This window comes from Solanum stenotomum, chromosome 11 (assembly GCF_019186545.1).
Source record: "Solanum stenotomum isolate F172 chromosome 11, ASM1918654v1, whole genome shotgun sequence".
Classification (NCBI taxonomy): Eukaryota; Viridiplantae; Streptophyta; class Magnoliopsida; order Solanales; family Solanaceae; genus Solanum; species Solanum stenotomum.
Genome location: NC_064292.1, coordinates 55,322,845 through 55,340,726, shown reverse-complemented (window position 1 = coordinate 55,340,726; position 17,882 = coordinate 55,322,845). Strand labels below are relative to the sequence as shown.

The window sequence follows — 17,882 nt, the reverse complement described above, 5'->3', positions numbered from 1 at the left end:
TGTACTTGTGACCTTTGTTTCTTAGAAGAGGAGCTACTTGCCTTTTCATAACTGCTCCTCCTTATCCCAATGTGAAGCTTGGGTTCATCTTTAGACAACAAACGAACTCCGAAATCATTTATTTCTCCAAAATCATTCCTTTCTTGAGGGGAGTATAACCTAATGCACCCATAGTCATTTGGTGTTTTTCCATTTGCTTTAGATGCATCCCACAAGCCACCAAGAGGTACCAACAAAAAATGAGAAGTATCTTCATCAGTATATTCTGAATGGTTAGATAAGGAAAATTCCTGGGTCATCGACGACATCCCATCATCACATAAGGGAATCAAATGAGCTGTGATATCAATTAATTTGCCCAAGTAACATACAGCAAATCCCAAGAAGTTATCCGATACATACCAATTCTCAGGCAATGCGACTGATACACTTGCACCCATTGCCTGATGGAGGAACCAACCTGGGATATTCTTCGCCCAACTCACAAACACTCTTAGTGACAAGGAATCTGAAGCACAGATGGCATGCTGCAATGAGGAGATATTCTGAAACAACGAATTACAGAACGAATCATTGCTCCAATCTGCATTTATTGTATCTAATTGTTGTGGAAATTCTGGCAGCTGTGTAAGCCTGTTGCAATGTGATAAGTCCAAGGTTTGAAGAGAACCAAGTTGGGCTATGCTTCGAGGCAAATGCTCAAAATTATTTCCACTGAGGTTCAACTCTTTCAATGAGTGTAAGCATCCAACGTCTTCCAGAAGTATCTATTAAATTGCAGTAACTGATATCCAGAATTTCCAATGAGCGTAACCCTTCATTCACGTGAGGGAATACAAAGAACACTCCATCTTCTGATTTATGATTTGCGAATATCAATAATTTAAGCTTGTTCAAGCGGACGATGGAAGATGGAGGACATGAAATTAGAGTCCATTCGGCATCAAGCTCCTCCAAGTTTTCTAAATCACCTATCTCTTCTGGCAAACTTTCAAGTTTTGAGCACCCCCACACATTTAGCTTCACCAAACCTTTGAACTTACAAATGCTGCTTGGAAGAGCTACAAGGCTTTTTAAACCAGTCAAATACAGCACGGTACAATGAGTTTGGTGCTTATCTAACTCCGGCTTCATTCTTCCAACGATCTCTGGAAATTTCTCTAAACCAGAGCAACCATCTAGATCCAGATATTCAAGAGATTCCATGTTAACACATGGAAACTTCACAAGGCTTACACACTCGTTCAAATTTAATCGAATGAGTTTTCCGCAATACTCCAGGGAATAGTGAACCTCTTGAAGACTCGTACATTCCATCAGATCCAAATCCTCCAAATTTGGCATCCCAGTGAAATCTGGTGTTCGCATAAGGTTATAAGAATAGCTAAGATCTAGCATCCGTAGAGACAGCAAATGCTGTTATGTATTCAGAACACAGAAATGAGATAGGCAAACGAGAGCAGTATAATATCTTGTGTTTAATTACTCCCTTAACCAAAAATGAGTAACCACATTGAAATTATGTGTTCAGAAACTAAATAAAGGTATAATTTCAGGCACATGATTGTAAAGAAAAACAAAATGAAAAATTAGCTTCCAAAAGGGATGTTTGACTAAAATTGAAGGACAAGTATTGTACCTTTATTTCAGTCCATAAATGACTCAACCAACTCCATGAGAGCCTAAGATGAACAAGTCTTTTGGGTTCAAATGTTTTTGGCAATGATTCCCAAGGATATCCATCACAATCAAACCAATGCAAGCTGTTGGGCAGGTACTCAATAGAGTCATCATTTGTACGAAAATTCCCAATTCGTAATATTTTAAGCCTTCTCATATTTTTCATGGCTTTTTTGCTTAAGCATAGATATTGAATTCCTTGTAACCAGATTGCTCCTCACTCCCTGTAATGCCAGTAGGACTAACTTCTCACTCCCTGCAATGCCAAATTTTGTCATGTTTTATATTACTAATATATTATTGCACTTGAAGTTCTTAATTAAACAGCTAGCACCACTAAAAATATTTTGTATTTTTCCATTTGAGGATATTCATCATTAAAAGGTTACTAAGGATAAATAGCTAGATAATATTAACTTATACTTTTACTGATTGAGCTATTATGTACAAAATATCGTACAAATGTCAAATTAATCCAAAAATGAAAGTTGGATTAAATATTTTAAGAGGCTCCTAGACTAATTCATGACATAATAACATAAGATAAATGAATATTGGTATATGAAAACCATAAATTGAATATTATTGCATTGATTAAGTCTACTTACTGTATTGTTGACCATCACTTCTTCGAAATCATTAGGATCCCATAGTCTGCTATATTCACTGGGATCATCCTTTTGCAGTTTTACTATATATTTACCCATATCTTGTATTAAGTCATGCATTTGAATTGTATCATCGTCAGAAATGAACACAAGAGATTTGTCAATAAGGACGCTCAATTCATTACCTGCTCCAGCATAACAACTCTCAAGAATTTGAATGATGTAATCTTTTGTTTGTCCTCGTAAGAAGTATGCTATATCTAGAAATACATCTCGTTGTATGGTCTCCAGTCCATCATAGCTAATTTTGAGCTATTCAACGATTTCTGATTTAGAGTTCATTTTCATTTGCTCTATAGCACTTCTCCACGCAGTTATGTCCCTATTGTGTAAGAAAGAACCCCACACTTTTAGGGCTAAAGGAAGTCCATTCGCATGACCTACCACCTCCAACGTTAGCTTCTCAAATGACTTATCTGGAACTTCGTCCTTGAAAGCATGTTGATTGAACAGTTGAATAGCTTGATGATCAACTAGTGTAGTCACTTCATCTACTACATCATTCTTCCCTATCAAATGTTTGTCTCTTGTGGTTGTAATAATCCTACTGCCCTTGCCAAACCAATCAAGGTCCCTTACTAGGTTATCCAAATGGTCTTCGTGATTTATGTCATCAAGCACAACTAAGACCTTCTTAAAACGAAGTCTACGAGCCATCAATTGCTTCCTATCCACCTTATTATTCACGTATTCTTCTTTTTCCTAAAGCAGTTCAGAGAGAAGGATATTTTGCAAAGAGTGCATTTCTTTAGTTTCTTTGATATCCGCAAGTAAACAAGCACCATCAAATTGTGGTGAGAGAGTATCAAAAATTGCTCTTACTATTGTCGTTTTACCAACTCCCCCCATTCCCCAGATTCCCACAATCCGAACATCATTGATTTCCATCTTTAGTAGGGAATTTACTTTCTCTAAATGAGTATTTATTCCTACAATATCTTGTAAATAAGATAAAGAAATCTTACACAATTTGGAAGAGATTTGGTTGACAATTTGCTAAATATTCTCTGATTTGATCCTACNTAAGAAAGAACCCCACACTTTTAGGGCTAAAGGAAGTCCATTCGCATGACCTACCACCTCCAACGTTAGCTTCTCAAATGACTTATCTGGAACTTCATCCTTGAAAGCATGTTGATTGAACAATTGGATAGCTTGATGATCAACTAGTGTAGTCACTTCATATACTACATCATTCTTCCCTATCAAATGTTTGTCTCTTGTGGTTGCAATAATCCTACTGCCCTTGCCAAACCAATCAAGGTCCCCTACTAGGTTATCCAAATGGTCTCCGTGATTTATGTCATCAAGCACAACTAAGACCTTCTTAAAACGAAGTCTACGAGCCATCAAGTGCTTCCCATCCACCTTATTATTCACGTATTCTTCTTTTTTCCTTAGCAATTCAGAGAGAAGGATATTTTGCAGAGAGTGCATTTCTTTAGTTTCTTTGATATCCGCAAGGAAACAAGCACCATCAAACTGAGGTGAGAGCATATCAAAAATTGCTCTTACTATTGTCGTTTTACCAACTCCCCCCATTCCCCAGATTCCCACATAAGCCCAGAAGGTACACTAGTACTCAAGTTTAAATAAAACCTGAATGAACCACCATAAGCCCGATAGGTACGCAGAATAGCTAAGTCTATTGAGAAAGAAGAAAACCGGGCTCCTAGCCCAAAGTAACCCAGATAATCCATCAGACTCCACCCAGCCAGCAGTAAACTCCCACCCCAGATAGAAAGAGTGACCCCTGTGGTTAAGAGCTTAGGGTTTTGTAGGGGTTTTAAATGGGTTTAGGGTTTATTTTAATGTTTATAGGATTTAGGGTTTCTTAGGGTTTTAGCATATACGATTTGGGGCTTTATAGGTTTTAGAGCTTAGAGTTTTTTTAGGTTTAGGGGGTTTTGGGGCTTTAAGGGTTAAGTGTAACATCATAGATTTCCACAATATCTTGTAACTAAGATAAAGAAATCCTACATAATTTGGACGAGATTTGGTTGACAATCTGCTGAATATTCTCTGACTCGATCCTACACAAATAAGAAGCTTAATTGTGGATAAATGAAAAAAAAAGAGTCAAGTATTAGTAAGTATTTCACATAAATCAAACTCTTGTTATTAAGTAATTTTGTTGAAGTGATAAGAACAACAGTATCTTCTGGAGGATAAATGAATGTAAATCAACTGTCTTTCTATTTTCCAGAAATTATAAAATAAAGGGAAACATTTCTAATGTCTAAAATAGAGATAAAATAAACTGTTTATACTCACCCTTGGCGGATATCACAACCTTTTAGATCTGCGGCATCACTTAGAGCAATCCTCCATCTTTTCACCTTGTGCATTCCTTCAACATCATCCTTATACCTCGATCCGTGTTTGGCAAATGCTTCTGCAAAGCTCTCACTTTGGTATCGAACATGTGATGGATCCACATCATAGAAGATCGGTATGACTGTTTGTCCATATTGAGTCTTGCAATCCATAATCTTCACTAGTTCATTCAAGCACCACCTTGACGTAGCATAATTCTTTGAGAAAACAACAAGGGCAACTTGAGACTCTTCTATAGCTTTCACGAGTTCTTCTGAGATGGAATCTCCATGCTCTAGCCTTTTATCATCTTGAAAAGTGAATATCCCCCTGTTTTTCAAACCTTCATACAAGTGACCCATAAATGTTCTCCGAGTGTCTGCACCTCTAAAACTAAGAAAGACATCATACTTCCATCGAGGACAATAATGTGAATTACTCGCAAAAGAGGAAGAAGATGACATGGATTCAATTAAACGTCTGAAAAGAAAAAGGAAACACAAACTGTAACAGTGGTAATGGAAAGATAGTGAATCATATCAGATGGTCCTCTCCTTAAACTAATTTATGGATGAAAAAAGTATATTTTGAAATTGTAAATTATGTTACAACTTGACTTCAAACAAAAGAATCAATTTTATTTTTTTTGGAAAAGAAGAATCATCATCATCTGTAATTAATTAAAAAAGGGAACGTATGTCATATAAAGGGAACAATTAAAGTAGAATGTGAATTATTGAATCCATGTTGAGCCACACCCACCCCAACTTTAATAAAAGGAAGTGGGAAAGTCAGTGAGAAAGAAAAAAGTGAAAGAGATTTGTCCTTTCTTAATTAAACTAAATTTTTCATAAGCATTTCCAACCAATACATTTTCCGTGTAATTTACTCAAACTCTATAAAATATTCATCTTCAACCTTGCTAACTTTAAGACAGCAGAAACAAGTTCAATTTGGGTTATTTTACTGAACAGTAGCAATTATCAAACAAATATACATACAAAAAAAAAAACATTATGCACAAAATCAAGTAGAAAAAAGTAAGCACCAACCTAAAAAGAACAAGATCCACGACATCAGAAACGGGTGTTGCGTCGCTAGTTGCTCCGGTTCACCGGAGCTAGAAGCTCTTCGCCGGAGCAGTGAAGAAGACAAAGGGGGCTGACTGGTTTTGGTTTAAAAGGGAAGTGGGTCGGGTTGATTTAATTGGGTTGGGTTTTAATTTGGTGGAACTGGTGAGTGACGTGGACCTCTAACAGGAGGTTACGTGTCTAATTCTGATATTTGAAAATTCGTTATATTTTATGTATGTGAGTCCAATTAATCACGGATAATATGGATGAGTCATTTTGATAGTTTAATGGTATATTTGATTGTTTTCATTATGTAAAATGTTAAATTCATGAATGGTCAAAACACACCTTATTTATTATTATTTTCGCAAGTTTTTTACTTCAACTATCAATTGTTCCTTTTTTTTTATATGAACTATCAACATCTATATATTAAAATACATCTTGAAACTGATTAGACCAACAATTACTACCTAAACTATCACTATCTACCACAGTATCAATTGATTCAATTCAATTTTAAAGTTTTTCAGTTTGATTTATCAGTTAATGATTGTAACATACTAAATCCTTATAGATCCATTAAGATATTCATTTATCAGTTTGGTTATCGATTTAACTTATAAGATTTCAAAAACCATTGAAAATAACTCAAAAACAAGGTGAGTAGTGACAAACAAAATGAATAATGCACATGAGTTTGACATATTCTATCTTGATCAAGAACAAATATTTTCACCTTGTAGAATAATTGAGAGTTGAGACAATATTTTCATATTATATTAACTAACTTAAATATAATAAATTTATATGATTTGATATAAACACACGATGCGAGTATCCTTTTCCTTCCAGCAAGTCTCACATTGAGAGTAAAATGCTTCCTAAATCCTAACAAAGGCTACTCAATATCCAAGACTTGAACCCAAAATAAGTTAACCGAAAATTTAAGTTTGGAGAGAATTGTATATCATCATATCATATATGTCACGCCCCAGATTCAAGGGCGCAACTGGCTCCTAATGCCAAAACTAAGGCCCAAGCCGACCCTGCTGAACCATTTGCTACTAGCGCATGACAGTTACACGCAATCAAGAAATCAAACAAGTATATCTCGGCTTAAAACTAAGCCATCGGCCGGCAAGGCCCCTGTCAACTGATCTATAAAAGAAACAGCTACTCCCAGGAGATCATTTAAATAAATAGTCAACTAGCACAGAAGTCCTAATTGGGCCGTCGAGGCCACCATGATATCTATACCAAAACTGAAATCATGCATATAACAAGACAACGCATCACACAACCAGCAAGCTTCAGCAAACCAACAAAACTAGGCCAGCATGGCCATAACGTAGTTATGAACCCCACACACTAGTCTGCAAGCCTCTAAGAGTATTAACGATTGGCGGGACAGGGCCCCACCCTACCCATAACAATATGTACAACAAAATCTAACAAACCTCCAAACACTGGCAGCTCCGAAGGAAAGGGGCTAGCCAACGGGATAGAAGTCAATCCTGCTGCTGAGGAGGTCTACTCAATCGTCTGTCAGGACCTGCATGCATGAATGCAGCGCCCCCAGGCAATGGGGCGTCAGTACAAAATAATATACAGAGTATGAAAGGCAATAGACTATGATCAAGTATCTTAATATACTGGAATAATTCGATAAGTAAATCAAGGATAAGACAAGTGTACTGACCTGCTCATAATTCTAAATTTATCAGAAATAATAAAACAACAACCTAACAGAGCCCCCATAAGCTCGGTAGGTACAAACAGCACACAAGACCACCTACTCAGGCCCCCATAAGCCCGGAAGGTGCCAATCAGTCTATATACCCCTATCGATAGTCCCCTAGCCCTGTAGGCAATCACCTAGCCCTCTTAGGCATTAATATAACCCCATAGCAGCACATAGTTCTCTTAGGTATCAACATAGCTTATAGACAACTCATAGCCCTCTTAGGCAACAACATAGCCATGTAGGAAGCCCATAGCCTTCTTAGGCGTCAATATAGCCCTGCTAGGCATCAATATAGCCCCGTAGGCAACATATAGCCCTTTTAGTTATCCATATGGCCCCGTAGGCAGAACATAGCCCTTCTAGGCATAAATCACATTCCTGCAGCTAACAACAATAGCCCAAAGGCAACAATAACAATCCAACAGCTAAAAGTGAGCAATTTAGTTATAGGCAACCTGTACAAATAGCCTCTAAGTCGTGTCCAACATACGAATGTTACTACTGAATAAGAATCCCGATAAGAGATGATTATACGCACTCGAGCAGTCAACAATCAACAATAATGGCTATAAGTATAACAACGATAACAACTCAATTACATTGCCCCTAAGCTTTAAGGAAACATGCCATAGGAAGAGAATAGCCTTAACATACCTTTTTCGCTAATTTCACGTGGCCTAAAGACTTTAACTCATAACTCCCTCGATACTACAACAAGGTAGGACCATAATCAACACACAAAATAAAAGATACCATGACAATACAATAAAAGATATGTATTTCCGTCGCAAATTGCTATTTGCTACTTATAAAAGCTAGAATCGATGAAAGAAGGGTCTTACCTCGATCTTAGGTTCGTAATTCACCTCAAAACCTTCAAATATATTCAAAACCCTGCTGTCCCAACACTAAAGTGTGATATGCTACGCAATCGATAAAACAAATTATACCACGATGATGAGCCCAACGCGTAGAACAACTTTCGTCAAGGACTTAAGTCGAGAAAATCTATATTTAGCTTGATCCTAGAAATGGGTTTCTATGTTTTCTCTGTATATTTAGCTTAAAATGGAGAAAAAACTCGAAGAAGAAGATATATACAGCTTTCCACCGACCTAGGGCCCCACCTCACGTGCTTGCTTGCGCAGTCCTACGAAAACGCGAATATCTCTCTATTCTGAAGTCGTATGAACAAACGGTTTGATGCGTTGAAAACTAGACTCGTAGACCTTCGATTCAATAGTTTGTAGGGACCACAACTCTTAATAGATTGGGAGAAAACGTCCGAGACATTTGACTCAAATTTCAGACAAATCTTTAAAAAGGAATTTACGGTAACTTTCGCCAACTTTTATTTTGCCACTTATCTAACTTCAAAACTTGAGATACAACACTTGAACACTTAAAATATAACATAACACATCATTTTTAATTTATTACTCACCCTCCTTGTCTTTCCACGAAGATACGAGTTAATTTAGACGTTTTGAAAAGTCGGGGTGTTACAATATATATATATATATATATATAGTGGGAAGCTCCAACCTTCAAAGTTGGATTACCATTTTGTCCCTCCACTCAATAAAAAATTATAAAACATCTAATTAATTGAATATTAAATAAAAAGCATATCATATAGTAAATGTTCAAAGTAGGAAAGTATTAAATCAAAAAATGAAAGACGAAAATGTCCATAGAAAGTTGCTAGACATTTTTACCCCTTTTTAAAGACTTAATTAGTTATTCTATATTTAATCATATCATATTGTATTAGCTTTTATCATCAATGCCGAATTACAAGTTCACCATTGCAATAAATCAAAATATCATAAAACATTTAATTAAATATTGTACAATCATATTTGAATTACTTGAAGGTTGAAATGCAAGTTCAGCACAGTACAAAATTTACGGCCCTTCATTGAATTAAAATCAAATTAAATAGTAATGTTTAAATAACATAAATAGTGAGTAAATTAAAAACACAACAATCATATTTTAATCCTCCACATTCAATTCTCCCTAAATGTGTGGAACTAATTTGTTCACCCATTACTTACTTTTGTAAGTAACTTGTTATACAAATGAGAAGTTGAACAGATTCTTCTTTAATGAGTCAATTTTATTTTTTCACCTATTATGAGCATATGTAATGTAACTTACATATTTTTTGCCTCTAAAAAACTTCATTTATAACAATATGAATTACCTCAATTATTACTGCTTATTATTTTAATTTGTCTTCTTCTCACCTATTAATTGTTTTTCACAACCTTCCACTTCCTTGTTATTTTCACAATATTTGATTCATCTTCATTAAATGATTTATCGTAAATACTTCTGCACATGCACATTTTTTGAATGTGTAACATTTTTTTGGGAAACTGAAAAGTTAGTCCAATTAAACTGACTTGATACATTTATTGTTTACCATTAATGTAAACTCATGAAAATAAACTCACATATATGGATTTGTGATGGGTTTTCAATCCAAAACTCAACGTGTAGTAATTCATTTTTTAAGGTGGAGTGATATGGATCGCAGAACAAGAAATTGTTGTACCCGTAAGAATTTTGACTAACTCAATTATTTCTAATTTTTTATTTTTATCTTCTTTTTTCTGTGAAGAACATATAAATTGTTACCAAGTGTGTAGGTCACTGTTGTTATCTTTAAATTTTGCTACTTTTGTTCCTTGCTGCTTGTATTTCACTGGATGTTCACGTGATTTCTTAGCATATTTTATTTTTAATTTTCTTGTCACCTTCAGCCTTCCAATCACTTCTCTAACTAAAACTTCAGGCTAGAAAAATGTTTTCATTGCAAGGATACTTTCATATGTCAAAATGAAATTTCTATCAATTTTAAAACTTTGTTCTATCAGAAAGTACATTTATCATTAATTCTAATGATTCAATATAAATTAGTATGGGATACACGTGCACTGCACGTGTCCAGAACTAGTATATATAAAAAGAGAAAAGACAATTAGTAAACAATGAATGATTGAACATGAAAAATAAACCTCCATTTCACCATCCAACAAACAACAAAATGTGGCTCTGTACAAATATTATTCTTGTAAAATTTGAAGGAAAAATAAAAGTTGCTTCTGGTGTATGATCATTCTCATTTTCTGATAGCCTGGCTTCATCTTGGTGTTCACTATCATCATGGCTGTTAGTTCATCATTGTTTCTGAGAAGATGAGCAACTCGCCTCAATCTTAGGTTTATCTTTATACAATAAACGAAGTCCAAACTTCTTCATTTCTCCAGTGGAAAATATCCTAATTCGCCCATAGTCGTTTGGTGTTTTTCCATTTGCCTTAGATTTATCCAACAAGCCAGTAAGAGGTACCAAGAAAAAATGAATAGCAGATTTCTGAAATTCTACTGAATGATTGGATAAGGCAAGTTTCTGGGTGATACGCGTCACTGGCCTCTCATCATAACAAATCAAATGAGCTATTGCGTCAATTAATTTGCCAGTGTAACATACAGCAAATCCCAAGAAGTTATCACTTACATACCAATTTTCAGGCAATTTGACTGATATACTTCTACCATCTTCCCGATGGTGGAACCATCTTGGTATTGGTATATTCCCTGTGAGGGTGAACACTGTTAGTGACAAGGAATCTGAAGCAGAGATGTCATGCTGCATTGCTGAGAAATTCTGGAACACTGAATTACAGATCCAATCATTACTCCAATCTGCACTTATTGTATGTAATTGCTGTGGAAATTCTGGCAGCTGTGTAAGCCTCTTGCAATCTAATAAGTCCAAGATTCGAAGAGCACCAAGTTGGGCTATGCTTTCAGGAAAATGCTCAAAATTATTTATATTGAGGTACAAGTATTTCAACGAGGATAAATATCCAATGTCTTCCAGAAGTTCTCCATTTATTAGATTGCAGAAACTGAGATCCAAAGATCCAAGTATTGCATCCCCGTGAAACCTGGCAGCTGTCTAAGTCTCTTGCAATCTGATAAGTCCAAGGTTTGAAGAGCATCAAGCTGGGCTATGCTATGAGGCAAATACTCAAAATTATTTCCCTTGAGATTCAAGTGTTTCACAGAGGATAAGGATCCAATGTCTTCCGGAAGTCCTCCATCTGTTAGATCGCAGAAACTGAGATCCAAAGTATTCAAGTATTGCATCCCCTTGAAACCTGGCAANAAAAAAAAAAAAAAAATCGAAAGAGATTATATGAACTAATGTTTTGTTATTCATAGTTTATCAGATTCCAAAATAAAACGTATTAATTTGGTGAAAAACAATACTAAAATAAGTAATGTGGTAAAACTATAGAATGATAACAATTTCTTTCGCTCTTAGTAAAAAATTAATTGAAGCTCAGATTCTAATAACAAAATCATAAATAAAGAAACTTAAATCTTTTTTATATTTAACTAATTATTTATTTGTAGGAAAAAAAAAGATTTGGAATTTCTGTAAATTGAGGATTTTAGCTTCCTTCTCACCTCATAGCATCTTATTCTTTCGAAAAATTTTGTACTCTATGATATATGATTATTTTGATCTTTATAAATTACGATAGTTTTTAAATATATGATTTATATATTTATATATAATCCTACCTTCTTAACCTTTATTGTTTCTTGTTATTTTTTTTCTTTTCTATTTTTAGAAAAGAAGTTATATAAAATCCAAAGATATTACTACTACCAAACCTTATCGTTATCATATTTTCATGAAGCATTTCATCACTATTCCAAAAAGTCTTATTGGTGAAATCGTCATTATATTAATTTGTTTGTTGTTATGTTATGGCCAACAAATAATATTACTATATATTATATCACTTTAATTCATCACCTACAACCGAAAACATATAATAATAATAATAATAATAATTATTATTATTATTATTATAATAATGTTATATAACCACCGCAATCCTCATCACAACTTAATTGTCCATATGCAAGGAGCAAACTACAACTTTTTTTTTTCCTGAATATTCAATATCTCTACTGAAGTTTCGATTAAATGAAAGTCATGTCATATTATATTTTTTTTAATTTTATTTCACAAGTTAATAAAACCGGTATATATGAATTCAAAAATATAAAATTCAGATCCAACTGCTCGTGAAGTAAAAAAAGATCTCACACAAACTATAGTCACTTCTATAAAATGCAAACTACTATTTTTTTCTCCTTCTTCAGGGTAGCTCAAATGATTCAACTTGCGACTTTTATAATGGAGGTCTCAAGTTCGAAACCCCTTACTTACGATACCAAGAATTTTGGTCTTCTGAATCAAATTCATCGCACGTAACTTGTCTAATTTACTTCTCCTATGTAATTTTCAAACTATATCATAAAAGCATGATTTACCTCGTGTACACTCGAAGAATAGCCATTACGAATTTTCTTTCATCGATTTCTTTTTTTAAAGATAAGTGTGTCAGGTTGGAAGTTGGAACTTTTTAATACTTGGCTGCTAATGAGTGAGTGTCATGTCAAAATGTCCAATCTATATATATGCATCATCTAATGGATTGCAGATTTAATAACAACAAATAAAAATGGGCCATTAGAATAGGGCCCAATTTGCTCAGGCCCTTTCATCCACAGGCCTGCACTTTGTATGACAAGACCTCCATTGTCAGAATCATTTTTTTAAAAAAATTCCTAAAAAATATTATTTTTTTTGCATTTAGATTTTCAAAAAAATATATCGATATCTTTCTTAATTACGAAACGTAGTAGTATTTTGATTCTAAAACGTAGAGGAATACATTGCATCAAGAGGTATATAGTATATATATATAGCAGAAATATACATTATTCGCGTGTTGTATTTGTGTACTTAATAACTATATTTTCATGTATACAATATCTTTGGGTAATTGTATTTGTGCAGATAATAAGTGTATCTGTGAGTATATACATTATTCGTGTGTTATATTCATGCCCTTAATAACTGTATTTTTGCATATACAATAACTTTGTATAACTGTATCTGTGCAGATAATAAGTGTATTTGCGTGTATCTATTACTAAACCTCAATTTATCGCGATATTATATATGAATTGGCAATATTTTATTTTTCTCGAAATGTAGGAACATATAAGAAGGTAAATTTAATGAAAAAAATTTAATTTGACATCTATATTGTAATAGTATTTCCTGTTATGTTTTTAGGTAAATTACTATTAATTGACTTTTATTTAGAAAATAAATTACTTTTGCTTCTTTTCTTTTCATTAGTCAACTATAATCTCTTTTAAGATTTATATTTAAGGAAAATTATCTAATTTAATGAGCAATTTCTAAGCTTATATATAAGCTTAATACAGTAAAAATATCATATTATTACACATACAAAAGATTAGCAAATTAGAGGTATGTAACCTACAATATCGAGTAACTTTGTTCACTAAAAAATTTGATAGATTATAAAAATCACCTAGTAGTTTTTTCTTTTTGTGATATTATTAGATAAATGATTCAAATCCGATATTTTTAATTGTATGCATTGAATTTTTTAAAAGTGAAAATGCAGAAAATGTGGAGATATTGTTTCATTTGGAAAATATGTTTTGGACTGGTTTAAGAGTCGCCACTTAATTTTTTAAGAAAAATCAAGAAAACTATTTTTTCAAAAGACTAAAACAGGAAATCAATTGAAAAATATTTAAAGAGGGTTCGGGGTTCCTATTAATATTCTAGTAAGTTTTTTAAAGCACCTAGAATATCCGCTAATGCGGTTATCCGACAACTAATTTATTTGGCTAAAATAATTTTAACTTAGCTTGGATTGCAAAAGTGAACTACTTTATAGTTGAGACGGTTTTAAAAGGAGAACAGGGAAATATTATAGGGGCATTTACTTAAGTGAAGTATACTAAGTATTCTGAAGGTCAATTTAAAAATGAGTTTGTTTAATTTCAACTCAAAATGGCTTTCTTTTTTGGGGAGTTGAATTAAGAACCTTAAAGTTAATTAGCAAATAAGTATGTACTAACAACAAAATTAACACGAAACATATAATAAGGAGAGAGAGAGATTTGGGCCCAAGTCTGGTTTTCTGTCCGCCTAGGCCAGCACTTGGGCCTAATTTCATCTTGGACCAAAGGGTCCAATTCTTGCCACCTGTCCTAAATTCTAACGAGAGTAATAATAAATAAAATGACGAGGGCTTAGGCCCAAAATAACAAAATACATCTCTTTGGAATTAAAAGTGGGCTTTTGGCCCAATCTTTTAACTTCTTGATCTATTTCGGATTTTTCGACTCCAAGTCCTGTACGTCAATTTTTACAGCTAGCCGACTCGAGATAAAATGGAATTGGGCCTCCATGGCCTAAAGGAAGATGCAAGGGGTCCGTAGGACCAAGACAGGTTTCACATGCAACAAAAAATAAAAATAAAAATTAGTACTCGATAAATAAAATCTTTGAACCGTCGATAAACGAGGATTAACCGATCGCCAAATGATAAATACACCAAAAGGAGCACAACTTGTCAATATATAAAAGAGCTAGCAATGACCATGAGTTTAGCAAATGCGAATACATGACAAGAAGAATTAAAAGCAAGCCATAGTGATCAGATGCTTGTACTATTAACTCTCGCTTTTAGCAACTGAATAAGTAAATGGGATAAACAAATTAGGGTCGTGTAAAATCGAATTCCAAGTCATAAGTCAAAGAGCATCAGATGAACAAGAAGTCTGTAAAGTCAAACCTAGCAACAACAACAAAAGATCATATCTAAGGTCAAGAAAATTCTTTTTTTTTTTTTAATACTCTGGATAACACCGAAAGCAACCGAGAAATACACCTCCAAATGATAATAATTGCTGATTTTATATATAAGATGAACAAATTAAAGCCTTTGCCCCAATGTTTGACTCAATAATCCCCACTTTTAACTAAAGATCAACTAATTTAAATGAAGAACTGGTACCCCAAACTTAGGCAGTCTCTTGTCACATTCTTAAGCTACTGTCACCCCGAACTTCCAACATAACAAACAATAACAATTACTAATGGAGGGATCAAGTTTCAAATAAATTGGGGAGGCGGTGATGAGACCATTAAGAGACAATGAACATGCTATTTAGCCATCTTCCTAACAGATTCAATGGCCCGCTAAGGCAAAAACAAAGACTACGTTGATTATTCGAATACAAACCTAATTTTAACAAAGCCAAACGTCAAAAGACTTACGGGATGACTTAGAGAAATACCAAAACTTCACATATTTTATCGACTCAACTGTCAATGGCTAGATCTTCGACTAACATTGAACATACGCAAAGGAAACATTTTTGGTTCAAAACACAATATGCTGGACAGCAGGATAATCACGAAGTGGATAATGTAGAAGACAAAATAGACGACACAACACATGATTTTCACATCAACTAACTTCGAGATTCTTTTACAGAAAACAACATTAACAATAATGAATCAAAATATGGTCGACCCCAGGAATATCCTTTAAACGAACAACAAGATGATGGACTAAATTTCTTTTTTAAAGGATTCAACATTAAGAATCAACAAATGGTGAACAACGGCCAAATGACGAAAGCAAAACACTCTGCACATTTCGGCAGGCAAACCAACAATATGACTTCAATAAATAAAAAAAAGACTTAGCTAAAACGTTAAACCAATTTTAACCGATTCCAACATAAACAAATAAATAAAAATGCCAAGTCACAGTTGAGGAGAAAACAAAAACATTAAGTGTAACAGCTAAATGTCAAAGCGAAACAAAATTTAAGGAATGATTTTTACCTCTTTCCGGGCAGCTGAACTAAGACAACACGAGCAGAGGAGGCAGCGATTTCTTCCACGCGAGTTCCGGTTTGAGCCCTCCAAACAAAACCCAGACCAAGAGCTTTTCGAAAATTTAGAAGTAGAGAGTTTTTCGAGAATCTTTCGACTATAAAAGCGATTAACCACAAGAAAATCTCTTTGTAAACTATTTCTTTTTCGTGTCTTAGCTCCCTCCTATACTTTCTGATATTCTCTCCAATAATTTCTCTAACACCAAAGTTTCAACTCCAAAAAAAAATAAAAATCCCCCCCTTAAGACTAAATGCAAAGAGAGTTTTTATACAAGGAAATTTGGGTAGAAAAAGGGGGGAAATTCGGATGGAATTTTGCCATTTGAAATTCGAAATCAAAAATCCTTTCACCATTTAGGGGATACAACTTTTTCTCCAAAAAAATGTCTCATTCCGGAAGAGGAAAAAAGGGGAAAAGCTCGTGCTAGCTGCTCACACAGTCTATGTGATGTACTTCCGTCATTTGGTTGCTGTGGTGTTTAACATTATGAAAGCTGGAATTGTTGTCGTTTATTGGGAATGGTACGTTGTCTCTGGGTTCCTCTTTGGAATAAAGGAAAAGGAGTATTGGAGTGGGCTGGGTCGGGTTGCTGTTGTTGTAATATGCTGATGGGGACAATTGAGGTGGGCTGGGAATTGGACTGTGCTGCTGAAACGCTGCTACTGAAGGAGGGCCCAAAATTTGGCATAAATTGATCTAAAAAAAAAGGTTTAAGGTGAGGAGAGAAAAATTGGTAAGATTTGTAATGGCCACATAAATTGCAATAATGGCCAAGGGAAATTAAGAAGTTAGCTGACTTGAGTTAATTTAGTGAATTCGACTAGAGTTTAAATAGGATGAATTAATATAATTAATTCACGAGCTTCTTGATCTTAACGAGATAAAATAATTAACTTAATTACAAGCTAATAATTTAAAATATAAACCATTATATAACCAAAATTGATTAACCAAATATTTAATTAAAACAAAATCTTTTTGAGACTATTTTCAAATATTCATAAAATATACTAATTAATATATACATAATTATGTAAAACAAGCATATTATTCAGAAAATTGTAAAAATGACGAAATTACTTAAAATGACTTGAAAAATATTTTGAATTTTATAAAGTCAGTTATTTCAAATAGTTTGGATTTAAGAAACTCAGAAATTAATGATTGCCGGGGAGGGTCAAAATTGGGGTGTCAACAATGAATAATACAGAAAGTATAATACAAAATTTAGTAATGCATGATTATAACGTTGAGACAAACTAGTACATGAGATATGGTTTAAATCATACGTTTACATTTAAGCAAAATAATAGTATGTGTTTTTATTATTATGAAGGTTAATCTATTCTCTGGGTATTTAATTTACATATTACTAATATTCTATGTTTCTTCTTTCACACTATAGCTTATATAAATTAATATATAAATTCACTCTAATTTACACATGTATTATAAATTATGTGAAAAAGTATCAAGTGGATATTACTTGCAATGATTTAAAAAAAGAAATGCAATAAAACACAGAACATCACGGTAATCAAACAAAGGTTTGGTTGGAAAATT

General features: G+C 33.8%; 2 protein-coding genes and 2 pseudogenes across 2 annotated transcripts in view; 1 reads left to right on the top strand and 3 right to left on the bottom strand.

Moving 5' to 3' along the window:
* LOC125846083 (TMV resistance protein N-like) overlaps positions 1-5,857 on the bottom strand; it is a 7,455-nt pseudogene extending 1,598 nt beyond the window's left edge.
* LOC125843918 (TMV resistance protein N-like) overlaps positions 1-17,882 on the bottom strand; it is a 156,696-nt gene that overhangs the window by 16,554 nt on the left and 122,260 nt on the right. The window lies entirely within an intron of this gene.
* On the bottom strand, positions 10,674-12,782 carry LOC125846082 (TMV resistance protein N-like). The gene is made up of 3 exons (XM_049525534.1): positions 12,752-12,782; positions 11,446-11,658; positions 10,674-11,296 (listed from the first exon to the last, which is right to left on the bottom strand). Exons 1-3 carry the CDS (start codon positions 12,780-12,782, stop codon positions 10,674-10,676), a joined length of 867 nt encoding a protein of 288 aa, XP_049381491.1.
* The window catches only part of LOC125846081 (rhamnogalacturonate lyase B-like), a 22,318-nt pseudogene continuing 21,202 nt past the window's right edge, over positions 16,767-17,882 (top strand).